This window comes from Geotrypetes seraphini, chromosome 12 (genome assembly GCF_902459505.1).
Source record: "Geotrypetes seraphini chromosome 12, aGeoSer1.1, whole genome shotgun sequence".
NCBI classification, from domain to species: domain Eukaryota; kingdom Metazoa; phylum Chordata; class Amphibia; order Gymnophiona; family Dermophiidae; genus Geotrypetes; species Geotrypetes seraphini.
The window spans coordinates 1,259,122-1,284,767 of NC_047095.1; the positions used below are offsets into that span (position 1 = coordinate 1,259,122).

Genomic DNA, 25,646 nt, shown 5'->3' on the forward strand with positions numbered 1-25,646 from the left:
TGAGGAGTCTTACATGTGGAACCTTTTCGAACACTTTTTGAAAATCCAAGTATATAATATCCACCGGTTCTCCATTATCAATTTGTCTGTTCATTGTCTCAAAAAATTGAAGTAGGCTCGTCAAACATGACTTCCCCTTCCTGAATCCATGTTGGCTGGCTCTCATCAGGTCGTGTGTGTCTAAGTGCCAGGTTATGCTATCCTTGATCAGTGCCTCAACCATCTTCCCAAGGACCCGGTACTCCTCTTGATCCTTTTTTAAATATCGGCGTGACGTTCGCTATCTTCCAGTCTTCCAGTATCTGTCCTGTTTTGATTGACAGGTTGGCAAGTTTTTGCAATAGTTCTCCGATTTCCATTTTTAGCTCTTTCAAGACTCTCAGATGAATTCCGTCTGGTCCAGGAGATTTGTCACTTTTGAGTTTGTCAATCTGGTGGTAAATCTGGTCCAAGTCCACTTCTACTGTGGTAAGGCTGTTCTCTGTTACTCCTTTGAATGCTTTCACTGCTTCTGGAATTGTTGCAGTGTCTTCCTTTGTAAAGACAGACACAAAGAAGAAATTTAATCTGTCTGCGATGTTTGTCTTCCTTGATGTACCCTTTCCTTCCCTGGTTGTCCAGCGGTCCCACTGCCTTTTTTGCAGGTTTTCTCCCTTTCACGTACCTGAAGAAGGGTTTGAAGTTTTTGGCCTCCTGCGCTATTTTCTCCTCATAGTCCTTTTTGGCATCCCTCACCGCCCTGTGACACTTCTTCTGATCATCCTTGTGTTTATTCCAAGTTTCGGTTGTTTTCGTGCGTTTCCATGCTTTAAAGGAGTCCTTTACTTTTATGGCTTCCTTAACCTCTTTAGTAAGTCACGCCGGCTCTCTTTTGCCTTTGGTTTTCTTTGCTTTGGACATCCGCGGAATGTAGAGACTTTGTGCTTCTGTGATAGTATTTTTCAGAAGAGACCATGCCTGTTCTACCATTTTGACTTTGCCCATTTTTTTCTTGATCCGTTGTTTCACCATGGCTCTCATGCTATCGTATTTTCCCCTTTTAAAGTTTAAAGTCATGGTTGAGGTTTTAGTACCTTTCCCCTTCCCGACATCGAGTTTGAAGTTGATCATGTTGTGATCACTCGTCCCCAGCGGGACTGTGACTTCTACTTCCTTAGCCGGCCCGGTAATGCTGTTTAGGACCAAGTCCAAGGTGACGTTTTCTCTTGTCGGCTCTCCCACCAATTGTTCCAGGAAGCAGTCCCCTAGCACTTCCAGGAACATTGCCTCCTTGCCACAATTTGAGGTTCCCAGGTCCCAGTCTATCCCCGGAAAATTGAAATTCCCCAAGATTACAACATTACCTGTCTTACATTCGTGTTTAATTTCCTCTATCATTTCCAAGTCTGTTTCCTCCTCCTGTCCTGGTGGTCGTTAGTAAAGGCCAATCTTTGTGTCAGCACCGTTGTGTCTGGGAATCTTTATCCATAGAGATTCCTGCTTCTCTTTCTCTTCCGTCATAGTCACTCACAGATTCTATTTCTTCACGAACATATAGGGCAATACCTCCACCTTTCTGCCCCACTCTATCTCTTCTGTAGTTTGTATCCCTGTAGTACTGTATCCTATTTGTTTTCGTCATTTCACCAGGTTTCTGTTATGCCAATGATTTCCAGTTCGTTGTTTTTTGCTATTGCTTCTAATTCTCCCCATTTTGTTTCTCAAATTTCTAGCGTTCGTATACATACATTTGAGTTCCCTGTGTGTTACCTTCTTGGACTCTTTTAGCTTAGCAGTCTTCCCTGGTTCTTTCACGGTATCCTTTTCTGCTCCTGTGTTGTCTCTCTTATATGCTTTGTGGTCATCCCCTCCTGTGTCTGAGTGGTTGTCCGTAGTTCCTTCTTTGGGACATCCTGTCACCCAGACCATCGACTGGTGGTCGACTGTCTGCTTTCCCCTGTCCTTTAGTTTAAAGCCTTCTCGATGGCCTTCTTCATATTGCCTGCCAATACTCTTGCTCCTTCCTCGTTGAGGTGCAGTCCATCCTTCCTGTAGTACTTGCTTCCCGCCAAAACCAAAGGAAAGCCCACCAAAAAAAACTGTCTCCTGAAATCACATGCGGCAACGAGGCCTGACTAAACCCCGCTGCTAAATCAAAACTGTCTGCAGCAGCCTCTGTAGTGGAAAGGGAATTTCCAGCAACCCCAGCAGTCAAATCTTTATCTCCCTGATCATCAGCGGTTGAGGAAAACACTTGCGTGGGGAGCTGGGCAAGCACAGGCTTCTCCAGCACTTCCCAACGAGTGGTACACACATGAAGGACAACCATGCAAGCCAGCACCCGAAGCACTTCTGCTTTTTAAAAGTGCTTATAACGTACATGCAGGAAGCCAACACACAAAATAGCTGCAGAAAAAAAAAATGGCTGCCTCAGGCCTTGTTACTTTTTGCTTACTGATTTTATATATATATATATATATATATATTTATTTATTTATTTCACAGCCCACAGCTGTAAGACCAAGTGAGCAGACCCCACAGGCACTCTAACTGTAGTCTGTAACTGAAGGTGTACAATTGAGACTCCTCTAAAGAAATAAAATAAGGGGAGGTGGGGGAAATGGGGGGAAGGGACTCGATGCACCCCCCCAAAGTCGGCAGGACCCCCGAGAGGGTCTCCCAAGCTCTATCCAGACAGCCCAAGGGACAACATAAAATTTACTAACTATATCCAACAGGCCCTAACTAGCCCAAGGAAAGACTGCACAGGCTTACCACCTCCACCTGCTGGAGACTGAGAACAGACTGATTGTAGACGGGACTGCACAGCCCACTTGTACTACTGTCAGAGGAACTTAAACCCATCCGTTCTGTGCCGGTCTGGAGGGACGTTAAAGAAATGGCCATTTTCTGAATGGAAGAAGGTAAATAATGGAGTGCCACAAGGATCTGTACTGGGACTGGTGCTATTCAACTTATTTATAAATGATATAGAAATTGGGACAAGTGAGGTGATTAAATTTACAGATGACACTTATCTGTTCAAATTTTTAAAATACATGTGAACTGTGAAAACTTGCAGGCAGACCTTGGGAAATTGGAAGACTGGAAGATGAAATTTAATGTGGACAAATGCAAAGTGATGCACATTGGGAAGAGAAACACAAATCGTAGTTACCAGAGGCTAGGGTCCACCTGGGGTCAATATCCAAGAAAAAGATCTGGGTGTCATTATAGACAATATGTTGAAACCTTCCCCCCCAATGTGCAGTGGCCGCCAAAAAAGCAAACAAGATACTAGGAATTATTAGAAACGGAATGGTAAACAAGACTAAGAACGTTAAAATGCCTCTGTATAGTTCCATAGTGCAACCACATCTTGAGTATTGTGTTCAATTCTGGTCACCTTATCTCCAAAAAGTTATAGCAGAACTAGAAAAGGTTCAAAGAAGAGCAACCAAAATGATAAAGTGGATGGAACTCCTCTTGTACAAGGAAAGACTAAAAAGTAGTTAGGGCTCTTCAGTTTGGAAAAGAGACAACTGAGTGGAGATATGATTGAAGATGCTGGAAAGTCGCCCAGAATTGGTGATGGAGACAGAGACTGTGTCTGAATTCAAGAAAGCCTGGGATAGGCACATGGGATCTCTTAGAGAGAGGAAGAGATAATGGTTACTGCGGATGGGCAGAGTGGATGGGTCATTTGGCCTTTATCTGCCAATATGTTTCTAAAATTCCAAGTGCTGTAGAGCAGGTACAAGTGGATCGATTGTTTACTCCATCAAAAATTACAAACACTAGGGGACATTCAAGGAAAATACTTTTAAAACCAATATGAGGAAATATTTTTTCACTCAGAGAATAGTTAAACTCTGGAACACATTTCCAGAGGATGTGGTAAGAGTGGCTAACATAGCTGGTTTTAAAAAAAGGTTTGGACATGTTCCTAGAGGAAAAGTCCATAGTTTGCTATTGAGACAAACATGGGGGAAGTCACTGCTTGCACTGGATCGGTAGCATGGAATGTTGCTGCTATTTGGGTTTTTACCAGATACGTGTGACCTGAAATGGCCACCATGAAGATGAGATACTTGGTTAGATGGACCATTGGTCTGACCCAGAAAAGCTATTCTTGTCTTTATAAACCAAGAACTACCTTAATCCCTTCAAAGGCTCTGTCTCAGCACAGATGGGCCCAAGCTCCTCCAACTGCAGCTGTTAATAGAAAGCTACTTCTGAGCACCCTGCTTCTTCATGTGGCAGTGGTATCCCTTTTTTTCAGCAGCTAGTGTTCACCCAAAAGTTGCAGCATGATTTTGGGGTCTGCATATCTGGGAACTTTTCAGTTATGATCACTCAGATCTGGTATGAAGTGGTGGCTCACATATTTTCTCCCTGTTACCACCACTCCATCCCACAGAAATGACCTCAGCACTATCCTTCTCAGATCCTAAGGATCTATCTCCCTCTTGCTACATAACATACTCAGCAGAGAACAACCCTCTGTTTCCTACTCTTCTCTCCCCTCCCAGGCAGCCATTGGGAATGAGAAGAGGGAGACCAGCACCTGGTGATTTCCTAGGTGTCTCCAGAGATAGTGCTACCCTCTCCTACCATGCCCTGGAAACATCACAGGTCTGGAGGAGAGCAGAAGGGAAGTTGTCAGCCTCTGCTGCTACAGTTGAGGAAAAGCAGCATCAGAAGAGGCTGAGATTGAACTTACATATCCCTCTTCACCACCTCCACTCCTGTGTTCAACTGTAGTTCAAAAAGCCCTAAACTGTCTTGAACTTTGAAAGTGCATACTGTTTTTAAACTAGTGATGCCTCTACACCACTGTGCCTCCACTCTCCCTCGGTTGCTCTCATCTCCACATAATTGCCTACTTCTGGCTGCCATCACTCTGCTGATCAAACTAGTCAAAGGGAAGAGATGCAGAATTAGCAGATGCCACAAGTAGGGCTTTCTTCAGCTTCTAGCCTTGGACATCATCCTAGTGATTGCCATGTTCACAGCCTTAATAATCAGTATTGAATGGTCTAGCTCCTCTTCCTGCCAGTCTGGGTTTTGGGATTCATAACTTCCCCGTGCTTTTTATACCAGTCATTTATGCCCTTAAAGGGTTCTACACTTTGATGAAGATTAAAAAAAAAAATTAGAGTCAGGGTGGTAGCAGAATGAGGATGCCATCACAAAACATATGCACAATACAAAAGATCACTCTTGTGCTACTTTTAAACTAGTAAAGTTTAAAAGTAGAACAAGAGTGATCTTTTGTATTTTGCACATTTTCCTTTATCACTCGACTTGTGAATAATTCAAGCGTTTTGTCCCCACTATTGTGTACATCACAAAACATATAGCAGGTCATACTTTCAGAGGATGAAGTATCCTTTACCTGTCTGTAAGCTTGAGGAACTTGCTTGTTGATATGAGTTGGTATATTCCTTTTTATGCACATTACCCTGATAATCCTCCTCCTCCTCTTCCTCTTCATCCTCTGGAAAAGAAATGCAAAGCAGGAAACATAATTTATACCAAAATAATAAACTATAAACAATTGACCATAAAATACTTCATTATTGAAATCAAGTACAGATATTCTCAGAAATAACCAATGAGCCAGCATTAACAAAAATTTACTATGTATCATTTCTGTAGCACTGCTAAGCATACACAGCATTGTACAATATAGAGGTAAACCATATATGGAGCACTAAAAGTTATGACTTCAGCAAACAGCTCGATGAGAAAATAGAAGCCAAGACACAAATCACATAAGCTCCTAGCAAGAAAAAGTCATACCACTACTTTCTTCAAGAGGCATGTTCTTCGGCTTCTCTTCTTCACTGATAATCATACCATCACCTCCTTAAGAAACAAAAGAAAATATATCATTAAAATACCTACTGCTAGGAGTGTGATAGGATTTCAACCTTCCCTTCCAGACAGGATTTGAATCTGTGACATATTAGCATCACTAGGTGGCAAAGCAGCTTTCCTCCATTTATAGGACACACATCCTATGTTTTATTAATCTGCATGAAACTATCTTCACTGCCACCAAACATTCAGCAATAGTCTGGTAATCATTAAATAAATTTATACTTTTGCCATACCCACAAATATATTACCATCCTTAGAACTTGCCATAGTATTTTTAACCATTCTTAATGGGGGAGGATGTGGTGCAGTAATTAAAGCTACGGCCTCAGCTCCCTCAGGTTGTGTGTTCAAACCCGCATTGTTCCTTGTGACCCTGGGAAGGTCACTTAATCCCCCCATTGCCCTAGGTATATTAGACAGATTGTGAGCCTGCCAGGACAGACAGGGAAAAATGCTTGAGAACCTGAATAACATAAACTGTTCTGAGCTCCTCTAGGAGAATGGTATAGAAAATTGAATAAATATAAGATTTGGCATTCCTTGCTTGAGAGAGTTGTTCAGTTAGATGCATAAATTATAGGAATACTCTAAAAATGGATCACACTAGCTATATAGCTGGTGTAAATAGTCATGCCTAAAATATACAAGCTTATTTGTCAGCTATGCTCTCCTTTATAGGATAAGCATCCATTCATAGAATTAACCTCATAGGGTCTATACACATGGATTCTCAGGTACCCATGCTTCATTACATAGCAATGGTCTGTCTCAAGAATCTGAATCTGAAAACATATTTAACTAGCAGAGGCACCCTAAGTCGGTGGTTCCCAACCCTGTCCTGGAGGAACACCAGGCCAATTGGGTTTGCAGGCTAGCCCTAATGAATATGCATGAAGCAAATTTGCATGCCTATCACTTCCATCATATGCACTCATGCATATTCATTAGGGCTAGCCTGAAAACCCGATTGGCCTAGTGGTCCTCCAGGACAGGGTTGGGAATCATTGTCCTAAGTAACCAACCAGCTGATTTTTCTTTCAAGAGTAAGATTTTGGGAGTGGGAAAGAGGGCTTGATATACCAGTGAGCAACAGGTTTTATTTAAATCTCTTTTAGAGCTCTTATAGAAGTCCCATAAAAGAAACCATTTGTTCAATGTTGGAACTGTATAGAAATCTTCCCAGTGTTTCTACTGCATTTAGCTTGTGGGCTGCTGTTGGTCTTAGCAAGATTGTTTCATGTCTGTTCCCACTTCCTTGTTCATACTGTACTTTAGTTTAACATGTTTAAAGAGATGTCAAACATTACAGCTAAGTGGTTTACAAAAAAGCAGACATTTGTAGAGGAAAGAAACCAAACTCAAGAACAAAAACACAGAAAATGCTGAAAAACTGAGAAAAGTTGGAGACAGGACTTGTAAACCTAGTCTAAGTCAGGAAAAAGGCAGGAATTAGATACCAAACAGTTAGTTCTTAGTGAAAGAGGAAAAGATATTATTCTAAAATAGAATAGGGATTCAAGTATTTAATAACTTTGGTAACACACCTGCAGGTTCTTCCTTCCTCTCACTTGAACTTACAGAAACTGAGAAGACAAAAAAATACAAGGCTTAGCTCTGGAATACCCACGTAGCATTCTTCTTCTCTTTTAAGCCTTTCCTATCAAGTGAGAACAATCACCTTACTAAACCATTAAATAGCTGCTCTCATTTGAGTATTAGGATAGTGCAATCAAATGTAGTCTAGATAAACAAGAAATAAATAGATCAGTTTGGAGATTTGATAATACACTAATTGCAGATTCAATTTTTCTTGAAGAATTTAAGGTGAAGATATCTGAATTTTTCCAAATTAATAATACAGCGGATATTAACACTGAAATATTGTGGGATGCTTTTAAAGCTACTATGAGAGGTCATATTATTTCTTATTCGGCACATACTAGGAAACTATTGGTTAAACAATTCACTGATTTGGAAAATTAAATTAAATTTCTAGAATCTAAATTAATTAATAATTGGCAGAATGATACTTTACAAGAATTATTAAAAGTAAAAGGGAAATATAATGACATATCTTCAAGATTGGTGAGGAAAGATTTGTTTTCCCAGCAAACTTTGTATTATGGAAGTTCCAATAAGGCGGGAAGATTACTTGCAAATTATCTTAAAGCAAAAAAAAGAAGAGTAAAAATAATAGCAATTAAAGATAGTAATGGAAATTTGCATACTAAGATTAATGATATTTTAAATCAATTTCTTAATTTTTATATAGATTTGTATTCTTCCGAGTCTTATGCTGATAAACTTCAAAATGGTGTGGAATTTTTAAATTTATTAGTGGGTCCAAAACTTCCTGATCATATAAAAAGAAGATTAGATGAGCCTATATCATTAAAAGAAGTAGAAACTGCATTGAAGTCTCTTAGAGTTGGATCCGCTCCAGGTGGGGATGGTTTTACAGTAGAATTCTATAAAACATTTCAAAATTCATTACTCCCTCATTTATTAAATTTATATCAATTTCAACTAAATAAAGGTTGTATTACAGGTACCATGGCAGAATCTCTAACTATTGTTTTACCTAAGCCAAATAGAGATCCTACTTCGGTATCAAACTATAGGCTGATATCTTTAATTAATGTGGATGGAAAATTACTGGCTAAAACTTTGGCTATGAGATTGGCTAAGGCTCTCCCTTATATAATTGATGTACATCAAACTGGATTCATTGCAAATAGACATTCTTCTAGTAACACAAGATTGACATTCCACACTTTAAATTTAACTAAAAATATGAATGAACCGGCTTTTGCCATATCTTTAGATGCAGAAAAAGCATTTGATAGAGTGGAATGGGATTTCATGTATCAAGCTTTGGAATGGTTTGGTATAGGTTCAGGATTTATTCAAATGGTTCAGACTTTGTATAGCTCCCCTATGGCAAGACTATATATCAATAATAAAATGTCAGATCGTTTTCATTTACATAGGAGAGTTAGACAAGGTTGTCCACTATCTCCTTTGCTTTTTGATATAGTATTAGAACCCTTATTGTTAGCTATTAATCAAGCAAAGGAGATACAAGGTATTCCTCGTAATAATTGGGAATATAAATTTTCTGCTTATGCAGACGATATTTTATTATATTTGAGAAATCCTGTTTCCTCCATTCCTTCTTTGTTAGATTTGATAGACAAATTCGGTAAATTTTCAGGCTATAAAATAAATTGGAATAAGTCTGAACTTCTTCCACTCAATGTGCATTGTTTAAAAAGTATGTTTGAGTCTTTTTCTTTCGTTTGGAAGGAAGATGGTTTAAAATATTTAGGAATATGGATTAAAAATACAGTAGATGAGACTGTAAAAGAAAATGAAAAAAGGCTCTTAAAAAAGGTTACGGAATTATGTGAGCATTGGAATCCATTACATTTATCTTGGTGGGGGAGAGTCCAAACGGTTAAAATGATGATTTTACCTGTAGTTTGCTATCAAATGGGTATGATACCAGTATTTTTTCATGGATCTTTTTATAAAAAGTTGAACTCGATTATTATAAAATTTATTTGGCTTGGTAAAACTCCTAGAATTGCTATAGCATCTTTGCAAAGACCAATTAGGGAGGGCGGGGTAAATTTTCCAAACTTTTATAGGTACCATCAAGCCTATATTTTACGTCAAGGTATGTATTGGGTCCTCCCGGATCTCATTGAGTATACTCCTGATTGGTTATATTTGGAATGGCGACTCATGTTTCCTTTACATCTTTCTCATGTGCTCAGTATCAAGATGCCCAGATTATACAAAGAAAATAGAATTCTAATGGATACTTGGAAAACATTACGATTTGTCAGTAATTTAACAGCAATTACTATTAATAACTCAACGAATCAATCCATATGGCTAAACTCCAAGATTCAAATTGGCGGTTTCAAGATCGTCTGGAAACATTGGATAATTACAGGCATCAGAACTTTAAATGATGTAATTACTAATGGTAAACTGCTGGATTTTACACAATTGCAACATAAATTTGGGCTTCACAAATCACAAAATTTTCGTTGGTTGCAATTGAAGCAGGCCATTCAGGCAGGGTTCCCTGAATGGAAAAATTTGAATACTCAACCTAGCATAGAATTTTTATGTTTTCAGGCGGACTTTCTGGGACATCAGGCCGCACACTGGTATAAAACTATTAGTGAATTGGTTAAAAAAAAGCCTAAAAATACTCTTAGGGATATTTGGAGCATTGAGATTAAGCATGATATTTCAGCATCTCAATGGCCACAAATTTGATCTTGGAGAATGAGATGTACAATGTCAGCATCTATGAAACAAACTTGGTTTTTCTTGTTACATAGAGCTTTTTGGACCACAGTTAGATTGCAAAAGTTAAATAGCTCTTTGTCTAATAGATGCTGGCATTGTAATCTGGATATAGGAACTTTAGATCATCTTTTGTTTTATTGTCCCCATATCTTAGCCTTTTGGAATTCAATCTGGGATCAAGTAAATTGTTTATTAGAAAATCACGTAGCATTAACTTATGATACTGTACTTTTTGGTATGTCTATGAGAAAAAAGAGTCAGATATCAATGTGTAATAACAAACTTTTATTGATTTTGACAGGAGTAGCCATTCAACATATTACTAATAACTGGAAAGACCATAGTAGGCTTAATTTTAAATTTTGGTGGAATTCGGTATGTCACATATACAGAATGGAAAGATCAATAGCGGTGCAAAATGGAAATTATAAAAACTTCATTACAATTTGGGAACCATTAACGTCCTTTTGTCATGATTGATGCCATTTTTCTAATATTTCTATATTTATTATGTAAGATAAGGGTGGGATGGGGGAGGATTTCTATTTTATGAAAAATAACATTACTAGAGGGATTTCAGGGTGGGAGAGGGAGGGTTACATTTGTAATTATAAGATTTAACGTTAAGATGTACAAGTGATTAAATCTATGTTATTGTGTTGCAATTTTGTACACTTGATGAAAGTTTTAAAATCAATAAAGAATTATAAAAAAAATAAAAATAAAAAAAAGGACAGTGCAATCACTGGACTAGACTAGGCAGTCACCTAGGGGATCAGCTTCTGGGATACGCCAAATAACAGCTGCAGTCAAAGCAAAATAATAGATCCTGAGAATCACACAGACTCAAAACATGAGGCACATTTAACCATTAGGGAAGATGGGCAGTTTTCAAATAGCACAGAAACGAGAGAGACAAATAGAACTACAAAGAAGCGCTGCAAAACTACTACTCTTCATCATTTCTATACTGCTGAAAAGCATACACAGCGCTGTCCATTCAGCATGTAACAGATGGTCCCAGGAGAGCTTACAATCTAATTTGGACACAGAGAACATATAGGGGGTTGGGGAGAACCATCAGGATAAGTTCATCAAGTTTTATTCCATAAAATACAATGGAACAACATAAATAGTGAGTCAAAAATGTAAATTCACAGACCAAAATTACTTATTAATCCAAAGTGTCAAAAGCCTGACACATTTCAAGCTTTAAAGAAAAATCAGACTGTATTTTGAGTGTAAAATAAATTGCATGCCTGACCCTTCCCTGACTGAGCTTACCTATTGATCCAGGGCTGGAGAAGGAAAAGCAGTGTTTCACGAGCTGTCCTGCCAGAATTCTCTTTATACACACTATTAATGCTTAGTTTGCAAGTTGGCCGATTATTCTCTATTTTACCAGCAGCTAAAAATTACACTTTATTCATCACTGTGCACAATGCTGCCAACATCCAGTTAGACAAGTGTGTCTAGTTCAGTGACTATTGCAATTAGGAATCTAAATTCTCTTAGTACACCAACTATTCTATGTGCAAATTTTGAACAAAGTCTGAAACATAATGGTGGGGATCCATCAGACCACTTGGCATGGAATGACCCTAATCTAATCTTTGATTTTTTATACCGATTCATCCCAACAGGAGGGCTCGACTCAGTTAACAAAATATTAATAAAATTATACTACAGATTAGAACAGAAACTATATCTTTTATGCCAGAATGTCTTCAGTACTTTACGAAAAGTGGGTAGATGAGAGAGAACTCTTAATTATAGAAGGAAGGTCATTCCAAACTTTTACGAATAAAAAAGAAAATGATCGACAGAAATTGGCCATAGTTTTTATTCCTTTAACAGTGGGAAAGCAAAGTTTATATTTCTGAGAGCTCCAAGAATTAGAGATTTCTTGTGAATTAAATGAAACAGGAACCAAAGGAGAAAAAATACCATATAAGATTTTGAAAATTACAGTTGCACATTTAAATTATATCCTCCAGTAAACAGGAAGCCAGTGAAGGGATCTCAGTAAAGGTGTGACATGATTATATTTATGTTTACCGTATATCAGTTTAGATGCCATATTCTGGATAAGTTGTAGCTTCCTCAAATTACATTTACTTAAACAAGCATGAAGCAACTGAGATAAAATAATGACCTGAACTAAAACTGCAAAATGTTGCTGAAAAAAAGATGACTTACTCTTCTAAGCATCTTTAAACTTAAAAAGCATTTTTAGTAACAATTTGATTAGATAATGAGAGTGAAGAATCCAGAATAAAACCCAGAATTCTAGATGAAAAATCATTTTCAGTAAGTCAGCAGAGGCTAACAAAATTGAGCTAAGCAATTGCTCAATTTTTGGCCCAAACCATAATAATTTTGTCTTGGTAGTATTTAATGTGTTTTTCATTTCACCTCCTTCTGACGTAATTGCTATCCATGCTCCCCATTAGCCAAAAAAATTGCATTTCCCACCTTAACATAAAATGATAATCTCACCTTTTTGTAGGATTGGTACAGACACATTTTCAGGCATCTCTATTTGAGGTGTGTTGAAGCCTCCTAGGAAAACAAAGACACAATAACAGAATATATAAGATAAAACATGGAGGTAATGCCAGGAAGGGATGGGGTAGAGAGAGATTGAGAATGAGCCATGAGAGGGAGAACTTGGGAGAGTTCTAGTATTTAGAAAGGGAAAGAGCACTGCAATAGTATTATGGAGTTGGAAAGGTGAGCAAGTAGGAGGGGAAGCAAGTGTTTCCTCCAACCATCCAACATAGATATCCAAGAGAAGGAGCTTGCAGTAGTCAAGTAGTAGAGGGCAAGTGAGAGTGAAGCACATGGAAGCATTGCACTTGGTGAAAAAAGAAATAGAGAATGACACGGTGGCGGTTTACCCGCGGCCACCGCATTTTAGCCGCGGGTCACCCGCCGAAAACGGGGAAGAAAACTAGCAGTCGCTGCGGCGACGGGGACAAGGCCATTCACCGCCCGCGGGGCGGTGAATGGTCTTGTCCCCGCAGTGAGGCATGAAGGATCGCGCGGTCCCCGCAGCTCACACCCGCCTGCCCAATCGATTCTAGTGTTTAGCCAGCTCTCTCCCTTCTCCTCACCTTAGTTTGTAGATTTTCTTTTTCGGCGACCCGCACGCTATCAGAGAGCCGCGCACCCACTGCTGCTCAGTTTCGATCTTCTGCTCTGACGCAACCGGAAACAGGAAGTTGCAGAAGATTGAACACTGAGCAGCCGCGCGTGCGCGGCTCTTTGGGAAAGCGTGCAGGTCGCCGAAAAAGAAAACCTATAAACTAAGGTGAGGAGAAGGGAGAGAGCTGGCTAAACACTAGGATCGATTGGGCAGGCAGGTAGTGGCTGCGGGGACCGTGCGATCGCTAGTGTTCCCAGCTCAAATTGGAAGGAGGGAGTGAAAGGGAAAAGGATTCTGAGCCAAGGGGATGAAGTCGGAAAGAAAAACCCACAGCAGGAAAGAAAGGGAAGGACTGGCAGGTGAGCCAGATGCTAGAAGCAGGGGGGGGGGGGAAGAAAGAGGGAAAAAAGCTAGATGGGGTTGAAAAGAAGAGACACACTGGTATGGAAGAGGAAGATAGGGGAAATCTGGACACAGGAAGGTAACAGAAAGAGGGGAAATTATGTGCATGGGGCATAGGGACAGAGACATAAAGGGGACATGCCATGGGGATGGTATATGGACACAGGGGGGACAATGACAGATACATAGGGGAGATATTAGAAATGGAGAAAATAGGAGCACAGAAGCGAGATGGTTTGTGGGGATGGGACAGGGACCGAGCTTGCAGGCTCCAGTGGCTTGCACAAATTACATTGTAACGTGCCATGAAAATAAGAGGAAGGAAGGTAGATAGGCCACGCGAGAGGAGCTGAAGGGTAGTAGAAAGGAACAGATGGTAAAGGAGGGAGGGAAGGGTGGTGGTGGAAAGGAATAGAACAGACATTGAAGGAGGGTGGAGAGGAACAGACCCCCAAGGGAAATGTGGAAGACAGAGTGGGAAGAAGACAGATGCCAGACTATGCGGGAGTGGAGGGAAGAAGATGGGTGCTAGACCAATTGGGGGGGGGGGGTTAAGGGAGAGGCACAGTAACAGCAAATGGAAGACGCAGAGAGAAGACACACAGTGGATGGAAGGAATTCAATGAGAAGATGTGGAAAGCAGAAACCAGACAACAAAGGTAGAAAAAAAAATTATATTTATTGATTTATTTTTTGCTTTAGGATAAAATAGTATATTAGTTGTGTTGATAAAAATTTATAAACAAAGCCCTGCCAGCTGAACATCTCTTTCTCTAGTTCAGCAGCAGGAACTTTGATTTATAAGAAAGGAATAAGCTAAATATTACAGTACTAAGGCTTATATGGATGCAGCGGGGACGGTGACGGGGCGGTGAATAGGATGGCAGTGGCGGTGACGGGGCGGTGAAAGGGATGGCGGTGACGGGGCGGTGAAGGGAACGGCGGTGACGGGGCGGTGCAGAGGATGGTGGGCCGGTGACGGGGACAGATTTTTTCCCCGTGTCATTCTCTACAAAGAAACTAGAAAAATGCCATGTATGAGTGTCTGCCACAGGATGTGTGGGGTGTAGAGAAACAAGGAAAGCAAATGTACGCCCATCTCCCAAATTAAACCATGCCCTTTCTAGCCACTGCAATACAAGGGTTTTCTTGTAATTATTTGAAATTATCAATGTACACAAAACATACCCAGAACAGTGACTCCCCACACACACAGAGCAAATCACAACAGCAGAAAAATAGAAAATTTGCATAAACCCCAGCATATATGCACAATTGTATACACAGTGCACTGTGCTATTGAATTCATAGAAACATCCCTCGTCCCTCATCCCCCCCAACCCCTGCTAGTAATGACCTACAGTAAACCCAGGTGACAGAGGCCATAAAACCTCCAGAGAAAACCAGCAAGTTGGGCCAGGGTGAATCCACCCATAAAAACAAACAAACCACATTACAGTAACCCAAAGCCATATACATTACTGATCCATCTGCTAACCAGCACCCTGAAAACAGATTCAAAGAACATCAACAGTTAAGCAATGTCCCCATCTTCTTTAACCTCCACCTCCAGATAACGTCCCCAGAAAGCCACGAACTGCTGCCACCTTCAAGTTAGACTCTCAGCTATTCTATCTTTGGCAAACCCATCCCAATCGATCCCTCATAAGGGAAAAAGAAGGAGTCCCTGGACCCCTCCAATGCTGAGCTACAACCATTCTAGCCACCATAAAATCCAGAAGGTAAAACCTGTCCCCACCAACTGCTCTCCTAATAGTGCTACTACCTCTGCCCTCATAGGCAATGGGAAAGAAAGGAGCTTACTCACATAAGCAAATACAGAGCACCAGTACCTTTGTATACTAGTACATTTCCACCACATGTGATAATATGTCCCTTTGGATCCACACTCCCTCCCATCAGCCCCTTTCATTCTGCCAAAAATAGCAGGTGTCAAGTGCCAGCGAAACAGTACTTTAAGAGCATTGTTGACCAACATCGTACAGAAATACATTCCCACTCCTGTGTGGTAAGGATTCTACCCAAATCCCCCTCCCATGCCAGCATATATGCAGTCTTTTGAGATTTATCAGTTTGTACACTACTTCCCTGGCTCTAAAACACAACCCATCTAAAACAGTATACAACATAGGATTAGAGGCTCTCCATTTCATGACTCTGTACACCACTGCTTACATCTAATATCTACTATACAAACAACAATAAAAAAAAAATAACTCAATGAATTAATTACTTTTGCACAATAATAATCAGGTGGATAAACAAAAGGTCAGAACATTTCAGGTAAGTCAGCTCACCTTTCAAAGGACTCCTGATAGGTGGTCGTAGTAACTTATCCGAGTGTCTTGCGCTACCATCTCCCCCTAGGAGAGGAGGAAAATTATTACACAAAAAGCACCAAATTAATAAGATTATATAGGATCAAATCATATGTGTGTAAAATAGATGCTCATCTAATATGATGAAAATGGGCATCTTATGAGAAATATTAGGACCACTACCAGTGCACAAATCTCCAGCACAGTCTGTTCACACAAGTATATGTAGAATTAATAAGTTTGACATTAATCTGCATGCCAGGCACTAGACCAGGGGTAGGGAACTCCGGTTCTCGAGAGCCATATTCCAGTCAGGTTTTCAGGATTTCCCCAATGAATATGCATTGAAAGCAGTGCATGCAAATAGATCTCATGCATATTCATTGGGGAAATCCTGAAAACCTGACTGGAATACGGCTCTCGAGGATCGGAGTTCCCTACCCCTGCACGAGACCTTAACAAGGCTATGGGCTCCTTTTACAAAGGTGCGCTAGGGCCTTAACGCATGGAATAGCGCGCACTAGCCGCTACCGCCTCCTTTTGAGCAGGCGGTAGATTTTCAGCTAGCGCATGCTAATCCGGTGCGTGCGTTAAAAACGCTAGCGCACCTTTGTAAAAGGAGCCCTACGATTTGACAAGGATGGTTATTTCTTAATTCATTTTATATCCCATTTTCCCTAAAGAGCTCAGAACAGGTTACAGGTAAACATACATAATATACAGTTAACAGGTTACAATTTGACATAGTTACAGTACAGGTTTGTGATACAAGGTTGTATCCTAACTTGATACATACTAGGGGTCTAATATCAATGAACATAATATAGAGCAGTGTTTTTCAACCTTTTTATACCTATGGACCGGCAGAAATAAAAGAATTATTCTGTGGACCGGCATCGGTCCGTGGACCGGCGGTTGAAGAACACTGGGCTAAGTTGTGGGCGAGACCCCGCCCATCTCTACCCAATCTCCATCCCAGACCCCGCCCCCCTAATAGTACTAATTGCACCTTGCACGTCCCGTGCCTCATCTGGAAACCTTCCCTCTGACGTTGCAACATCAGACAGAAGGCTTCCTTCCGGTTCAGGCGCAGGATGCCCATAGGAGCCACTGCCCGTGGCTTTGAGCACTGAATCAGTTAGGAAGAGGGAGCTGGCTCAAAGATAACGCCGCATCGATCACACCGTGGACCGGCGGTTGAAGAACACTGTTTTGGGCCTGATGCACGTGCTGGCCCTGTGGACTGGCAAGAAATTTCTGTGGACCGGCAAAGTTTACAGATTACAATTTACCATAATTAACCTTATAGTGCAAGTTTTTTTTAATACAAGTTTTTTTAATCCTAACTTGACATACACTAGGGATCTAATACCAATATACATAATGTACAGGTGGGTTTTTGGGGTTTTTTTTAAAATCTTTATTCATTTTAAAACACTTTCAATAAGTGGAAACAACATAGATTATACATTTAACACTTTAAACATCACTTACATTTTTACAAGATTCATACAGATTACCCTCCCCCCACCCATCCTAATCTTTATCATTAAAGTAATTATAAAATTTTATCATAGATTCAGAGTTATATTATACATATTTTAAACATAAGTTATACATATGATCAATCAAACTTATTTATCAAACCTCAAAAATACCACCCTTCCCCCCCCCCTATTATCATCTGTATAAATAATCAATTAAAAGACCTTATAATCCTCCCACCCTCTCCCCTGGATGTGCATTGTATCTAACAACAAAAATTACAACTATAATAATTCTACAAAAGACGACAATGGGCCCCAAATTAATTAAAAGTTTTCTGTATTCCCTAACAAATCAGCGTTCATTTTCTCATATTTGTAAATTAGACATAAACTTGCCCACCAGAATGTAAAGTTGAGACGATCCCAGTTTTTCCAGTTGCGTGTAATCATTTGTATAGCTGTACTAGTCATAATTAATAAGAGACGTCTTTTATATTTATCTAGGGGATCCTTGATATGTAAAATGGTACCACAAATTACTATTTCATAAGTTAACGGAATCTCAGATTCTAAAATATTATTAATATGTCCCCAAATTGATTTCCAGAAAATCAGTATCTTAGGGCAATAAAACAGTAAATGATCGAATGTTCTTATGTCTAGTTGACAGTGCAAATATCTATTAGATTTAGAGTTATCTAACTTATTCAATCTAATTGGGGTCCAAAAAGAATGATGTAACAAAAAGAACATGACAGGTTAAATTTGCTATAGCTACAGTGGAAGATTTTTCATTGATCATGGGCTGAGGTATGTTTTTATTTCTTTCCTAAAGTGGAGGAGTCCTTCAAGGAATCTGATCTGTGGGGGCAGTTGATTCCAGTAACTCGGTATGAAGTTTCACGTTTTATTTTACTTTGATGAATTGCTTATTTAGTTTTACTAAGCGAGATACAACGTTAATAAAATAAATATAAGCATATATTTAGACATACCATTTAAAATTTAAAATAATGGGTTAGACAAATAGACTTACAGACCAATCAATACACAAGGTAAAAAGGAAGTGTGAAGTGTGAGTAGGAACGTCGTTTGGCGGTTTACAGTTGAAGGGCACAACCAGGAGGCATTTTGAGGCGTCCTGGGAACCGAGGGACCTGTCCGGCACGTACGAAGGAAGCTTTGCCATGCTACGGGCAGCAAGTAAGCCTGATACTAGAGCCTGGGAGACAGGGTCACGGGCACGGAGGTATTTTAAAAGTCCGATTGCCGCATTTTGTTTGCTAACTCCCTAAATTGTTTTAAGTACCCCTTTTACACTTTAAGGAACAGAAAGACTGAGCTATAAAAAAAAGGAGCATGCCAAAATCTATATGCACAAGGACCAGTTCCTTTCACAAATAGAATTCATTCATTAATTCTAGTAAATGTGAATGAAATAATGCACTTCAAGGCAACAACACTGAAAACAAAACTGCTAAACTGCTATGTGAAAGCAGACAATTTTTTGCTGAATGTCACCAAAAATACTGAAGGCAAACCTTAAAAATCAGGCCAGAATAAAGAATGACAGATGAGGTTCAGCACAAATTTAGATTTGATACCTTTCACAATACCAAAATTCAACCTCTTCCGATCTCCCTTCTCTTTCCCAAAAAATATTTGTTCATGGTACTAATATATTCTTCTTTTAGAAATTCAAATAGTATGCTCATTCAGCGGTTAAACCGCCGAATACAATGTGACCTAGGTCACAGTGTGATATGATACAAACAAATAAACCTTGATCCACTACATTCAGCTATTTTATCTTTTCTGTAAGAAGACTGGAATCCCTGCCACACCTATATGCCAACATTACATGAAAAGGCAAGATAATTACCTAGCGATGTACTAACTTACTATTCATCAGTGGTTGTAATGGAACATTACTGCACAATATTATGCTTGAGTAATTAATCCAAAGAGCAACCATGATAAGAAGTGTCCTACATTCTCTGGTCTCCTGACTCTGTTCCAAAGGGATAAAGCCTACATTCTTACCTGCATCTGGTGTCTGTCTTGCTGAACTCCTTGTAAGACGCGGTGAAAAATTCTCATCTAAAAACAGAAACAATTACTTCATTAAAAACTGCTGCAAGAAGCAGAAATAAAATGCATAATGTATGTGATTTGTTGAAAATAACCCATATTTCAGTACTATACAAATGCCAACATAAAACTAAAGTACTGAGAGGAACCTTTGCTTAGATTTGGAATGATTTATTTTAATGCTACTATTGCTTAGCACAGATTTATGGAATAAGCAAATTTCTTCTAAAATGGTATAGAGTATTTAATCCTGTGAGAACTTGTTTCAGCTTTTATAGATACAAATGTTAACTGCTTTCTGTATATATACAAGCACAGAAAAATATAGACTGAAAACTTGGCGTCAGCCAAAACTTTTTTTGCTCTTTTTTGTGTTTTCCAAGGTCATTTGTTTTGCTACTTTAACTCCTAAAAGACCAAATTGTGGACAAAACAAGCAAAGTCATATAAGAGCTTATTTAATGCTAGTTTTTTAGCCCTTACATTAACGGGTGCTAGAATAGATGTGTAGACTTAGGCATTTCTTTCTTTCTGTCTCTCTCCCTGGCCCCCCATCTGTCTGTCTTTTTTTCTTTCTGTCTCTCCCTGCCCCCTGTCTTTCTGTGTCTCTCCCCCTGTCTGTCTTTCTGTCTCTTTCCCTGGCCGCCTGTCTGTCTTTCTGTCTCTCTCCGTGCCCCCCCTGTCTTTCTTTCTGTCTCTCCTCTGTCCAGCAGTACCCCTTCCCTGCTCCCCCTGTCAGCAGTAGCTCTTCTCCCTTCTTTTCACCTCCCTCCTGTCCAGCAGTACCCCTTCCCTGCTCCCCCTGTCAGCAGTAGCTCTTCTCCCTTCCTTTCACCTCCCTACTGTCCAGTAGTACCCCTTCTCTGCTCCCTATCCAGCATCCGCTAGGCCGGGCAGCCTGAGGGCTTTTGCTGGGCCGGCCCACCTCGCATTATTGAAGCCTGCGGCTGCTTGATGAAACCGCGATTGCTGCCATTGCTGGTCCGGGGGTGAGAAAAAGAGGCATCCCGGCAGCTTAGTCAGAAGGCAGAAAGTCGCCGGCATCAGAGATTGGGGCAGGAAATCAGCTGAGGCAGGCATTGCGTGGCACGGAAGCACAGATCACGAAGCACGGTGATTGAAGTGCGCATGCTTGCTAAGGGTTTTATTATAGTGGATAGGCACAAAAAAGCCCATTTTACATAGAATGGAATGCAAACATCCAAAATACTCTGCCAACCAAGGAGTCATTTGTAAAATACCTATAAGAATTTACAGAAGTGCACACTGGCAGCCCACAAAGCAGGAACAGCAATTTTCCAAATACATATATGAAACTTAACACTATCCAATTTTATAACCAAAACATGTGTCACTGATTAACAGAGGGGCTGCAATTTTTTGTTTTCTTCATTTTGGAGGCAGAAATAAATAGGAGACTCACTTTATCTCTCATGTAAAGCCAAACAAGCACACTTTAAAATCCATGCATGCATGAGCTAGTGTAAAAACCTGACAGGGAAACATTTATGTCTACATTTGTGCTGGTGTAAAAATTTGCAGGATAACATCAAAGACCAAGTTTTTGTTTTGTGCATCAGCACAGCATACTTAATAGCTTCATATGCATTCATTTGAATATAATGTGAATTAATTTATGACAAACAGAAATAAACCCACACTCAGCCCCCTTCCAGTATTTCTCATCAGTGTATACCTTGCAATATCAGCATAGCTGAGCTTGCATGAACTTTCTGCACCAGTCCCTAGAAATCCTAATGAGAACAGAAATCCAACCGTAATGATACTTAAAAAAAATCTGAAAACAACTTCAAGGTTCTTCAGATACAGTGTATAAAGTTAATGTAGTTTTCTTTGGACTATTTTGATAAACTAGGATTTATAAGAGTTTAGAATTATTATGTATCTCTATGCAGCATGTGTTCTGGGAAACCCATAACTACTGTACTTTTTATTCTTGATTTAGGACTAGATTCACTAAGCAAACCGATCGTGTACTGATTGGTTTGCAACCCCAACCCAATTCACTAACCTTCTGGCCGAACCTGTCCACACCTGATCCGATCCACGCACACAAATGAGGAAAATGGCATGCAAATCTAGGAAGGCAGTGATTCACCAACATTTTTCAGGCATAACGACTGGGCTGGCCAACCCAAAACCAAGCAACTGATGAGGACAAGTTGCTCACTCCTTTCCTGCTCTCTTCCGCCCTGAAATACCAGCCCTGAAAAAACCCTACTCTCTGCCGTCCTGCCTGCCTCATGTGTTCAACCAGCAAGCCTGCTTCTCCATCCGCTAAACCATTGAGTCTGTGGGGAAAAGTGTGGCCCCAACTCTCCTGCTCTCTGCCGCACTTTCCCGCAGTGCAGCCCTGCTTTAAAACCACGGGCTCGCACTGCGGGGAAGGGCAGCAGAGAGCAGGAGAGTCTGCGCAGGTGTTCTGTTTCATAGTCTGGCAGTTCCCCCCTGTAGCCCTGAAAAAACCCTACTTTCTGCCACCCTGACTGCCTCCTGTGTTCCAGCTGCAAGCCTGCTTCTCCATCCGCTAAACCACAGATCTCAAAGTCCCTCCTTGAGGGCCGCAATCCAATCAGGTTTTCAGAATTTCCCCATTGAATTTGCATTGAAAGCAGTGCATGCACATAGATCTCATGCATATTCATTGGGGAAATCCTGAAAACCCGACTGGATTGCAGCCCTCAAGGAGGGACTTTGAGACCCTTGTGCTAAACTATTGAGTCTGTGGGGGAAAAGTGCCTCCCCGACTCTCCTGCTCTCTGCCGCCCTTCCCCGCAGTGCAGCCCCGCTTTAAAATCACAGACTCACACTGCAGGGAAAGGCAGCAGAGAGCAGGAGTGTTCTGTTCCAAAGTCTGGAAGTTCCCCCTCCCCCCTCCCCTTGACTTTTTTAAAAGAGGCTGCAGCGAGTCCCGTCAGGAGACAAGATCGGGCCCGGCTCAGCCCTTTGCCTATCATTACTTCACCACCCCTCCCCTTTTGTTTTGACCTCGCTGGTGCAGGAGAACGGCACATGCGCAGATCTAATATACAGTATGGTCTGCGCATGCGTCGCAATCGGTCTTCAGCGATCCGTGGGATCGCTCGTGGCCATGTTTCCTATTATGTCATTTGCATGGGGAGCCTTTAGTGAATGGGTCACCCAGCAAGACTCGGAAACGGATCGGCCAGAAGGTTAGTGAATCAGGTTGGGATCGCAAAGGGGTCGCCAACCAATCGGTACACGATCGGTTTGCTTAGTGAATCTAGCCCTTAGTTCAGTCCATCTATTCTAGAACTACAAGGACTTGATTTAATAAAAAAAAGAGGTGGGGGCAGAAAAGCCTAGGTTTGGCCTGCAGTTTCCTCCTCCTTTGAGTTTCCTGCTGAGCAAGGAACCAGCTCTAAGAATTCAAATACCCTCATTCACAACTACACGTTTCCTTTCCCCCCTGTCCCATCTAGTTTAGCTACTATAGCAACGGTCATGGGCCAAGAGTCACATATGCATCCCGACCCTGGCCATCAGGATGATTTTAGTTTAACGATAGTTAAGGATCTTTCCCTTCAAAAATTCCTATCTCGAATCAAACCTGAACCACGAATAAAGCAACTAGAGAGAGAAGCAGAAGCGAGCCTCAGCATGCCCGGGAGTGCGGAAGTGAAAGTAACCTACTGGAGAGAGCGGGGAAACCAGGGTTTACCCGAGTATCTAAGCACACCCGAAGTGAAACCTAAAGCCACTCCCACGGTGCAGAGGGCGACTGAAACAGAGAACGGCCCCGACACATCTTTCCGTTTCAGTTCTTTCTTGCACGCTGCCTCCTTCCCTTGCTCCCGCTGTCTTTTTTTTTTTTTTCAAAACGACCGGATACTCACCATTCTGCTTTCGCTTCTCGCCAGCCTGCTCAAACTGCTTGCCTTGCCGACTCCTCACATTCATACTTTGCTCGTTTGAATAAAGAAACGAACCTTCGTCCCGTTCTTCCACTATCGTGGTCTCGTTGCTTCCGGAAACCGGCGAGTCTGTCAAACGGAACCTAACAACGCGCCGCGTTCCCTTCCGGAAATTGCTTCCCCCTTCGCTCGCGACTGGCCTGAATCTGCTGTGCACGCACACACATTCGCCTGATTCTACTTCCTGTCCTCTGAGCTGAGGGGCGGAAGAGTCTCTTTCGTCCGTTGGCCAATTAGTGATGTCTTCATCGACTGCTCGGCCGCCGTCTTCCGGGGTAATGGCCGCTATCCATTGCTCTGTTGCGTTATTTTCTCTTGAAGTCGGGGTGCATCGGATGGGAGATCTAGGGGTTACCATGTGAAATAAGTTCTCCTCCGGCCCGAAATTATATCCTTCGCTTTTGGCTAATGGCATGGTGGCTCTTTGAAGATGATGAGACTTAACAAGTCGGAAGTTATTGCACTGTGTTTCAGTCTTGCAGCTTTATTTTGTGGCAATCGGAAGCGTGGCGAATCTTTAAGTCTTGTATTCTTTTGCTGATGTGGACGGCGAGAAGCTCCTGCTCTGTGCCTGTGATGAGTCACAGCATTCTTTCTGTTAATAGAAACAAACCAGAGAGAAAAGTGGAAAGAAGGAAGGGAAGGATATGACTTCATGTTTGGGGAGCTTCTTGCCAGGGAGAGGGTGCCCTCCAGTGAACAAACCTAGGAAAAATTGGTCAGTGCTTCCGCCTTATGTCCAAGAGGCTATCATTAGCATTACTCGGAACTTGTATTTCTGGCCGATACCTATGACTTAAGTATCTAATAACAAAAGGACAAATCGGAGACAGATTTTTGTAAGGAGCATAAATAGAAACAAAACAAAATATGCCCCCTCCACACCCGAAAATGCTTCTGCTCCAGAATAGAGGATGTGGGATTTTTCAGGGAGTCACAGAGGTGTATGTGTAGATAGTAAAGAGCAGTGGGAGGGAGGGAGGAAGGAGAAAATGTGAAGTTTTTGGTTATCCTGATTCTCCTGCCAGGAAGTGCAATTGCTTGTGTGGAGAAAGTCTAAAGAGATGTTTGAGGCACAACAGACACCAGAGAGAAAAATGAGGGAGCCCAGTAGGTTCAACAAAAAGAGGAGAAAGATTTTTCAGAAGTGAACAGAGTAACATAGTAGATAACGGCAGATAAAGACCCGAATGGTCCATCCACTCTGCCCAACCTGATTCAATTTAATTTTTTTTTTTTTTTTCTTCTTCTTAGCTATTTCTGGGCAAGAATCCAAAGCTTTACCCGGTACTGTGCTTGGGTTCCAACTGCCGAAATCTCTGTTAAGACTTACTCCAGCCCATCTACACCCTCCCAGCCATTGAAGCCCTCCCCTGCCCATCCTCCACCAAACAGCCATACACAGACACAGACCGTGCAAATCTGCCAAGTAACTGGCCTAGTTCAATATTTAATATTATTTTCTGATTCTAAATCTTCTGGGTTCATCCCACGCTTCTTTGAACTCAGTCACAGTTTTACTCTCCACAACCTCTCTCGGGAGCGCATTCCAGGCATCCACTACCCTCTCCGTAAAGTAGAATTTCCTAACATTGCCCCTGAATCTACCACCCCTCAACCTCAAATTATGTCCTCTGGTTTTACCATTTTCCTTTCTCTGGAAAAGATTTTGTTCTACGTTAATACCCTTCAAGTATTTGAACGTCTGAATCATATCTCCCCTGTCTCTCCTTTCCTCTAAGGTATACATATTCAGGGCTTCCAGTCTCTCCTCATACGTCTTCTGGCGCAAGCCTCCTATCATTTTCGTCGCCCTCCTCTGGACCGCCTCAAGTCTTCTTACGTCTTTCGCCAGATACGGTCTCCAAAACTGAACACAATACTCCAAGTGGGGCCTCACCAATGACCTGTACAGGGGCATCAACACTTTCTTCCTTCTACTGACTATGCCTCTCTTTATACAGCCCAGCATCCTTCTGGCAGCAGCCACTGCCTTGTCACACTGTTTTTTCGCCTTTAGATCTTCGGACAC

The 25,646-nt window shown here is 41.2% G+C and overlaps 1 protein-coding gene across 3 annotated transcripts in view; it reads right to left on the minus strand.

Annotated features, from left to right (window-relative positions):
- TOR1AIP1 (torsin 1A interacting protein 1) overlaps positions 1–24,285 on the minus strand; it is a 64,256-nt gene extending 39,971 nt beyond the window's left edge. The window contains exons 1-7 of one of the 3 annotated variants that reach the window (XM_033916093.1): positions 23,537–24,285; positions 19,611–19,667; positions 16,060–16,125; positions 12,691–12,753; positions 7,410–7,448; positions 5,785–5,850; positions 5,378–5,479 (exon numbers count right to left, since the gene is read on the minus strand). In XM_033916093.1, the coding sequence (XP_033771984.1) occupies positions 5,378–5,479; positions 5,785–5,850; positions 7,410–7,448; positions 12,691–12,753; positions 16,060–16,125; positions 19,611–19,667; positions 23,537–24,029 (886 nt within the window). In that variant the 5' untranslated portion in view covers positions 24,030–24,285. The remainder of the gene's footprint in view (positions 1–5,377; positions 5,480–5,784; positions 5,851–7,409; positions 7,449–12,690; positions 12,754–16,059; positions 16,126–19,610; positions 19,668–23,536) is intronic. The other 2 variants (XM_033916091.1, XM_033916092.1) reach the window with 2 other exon arrangements.
- Between the last annotated feature and the right edge of the window lie 1,361 nt (positions 24,286–25,646).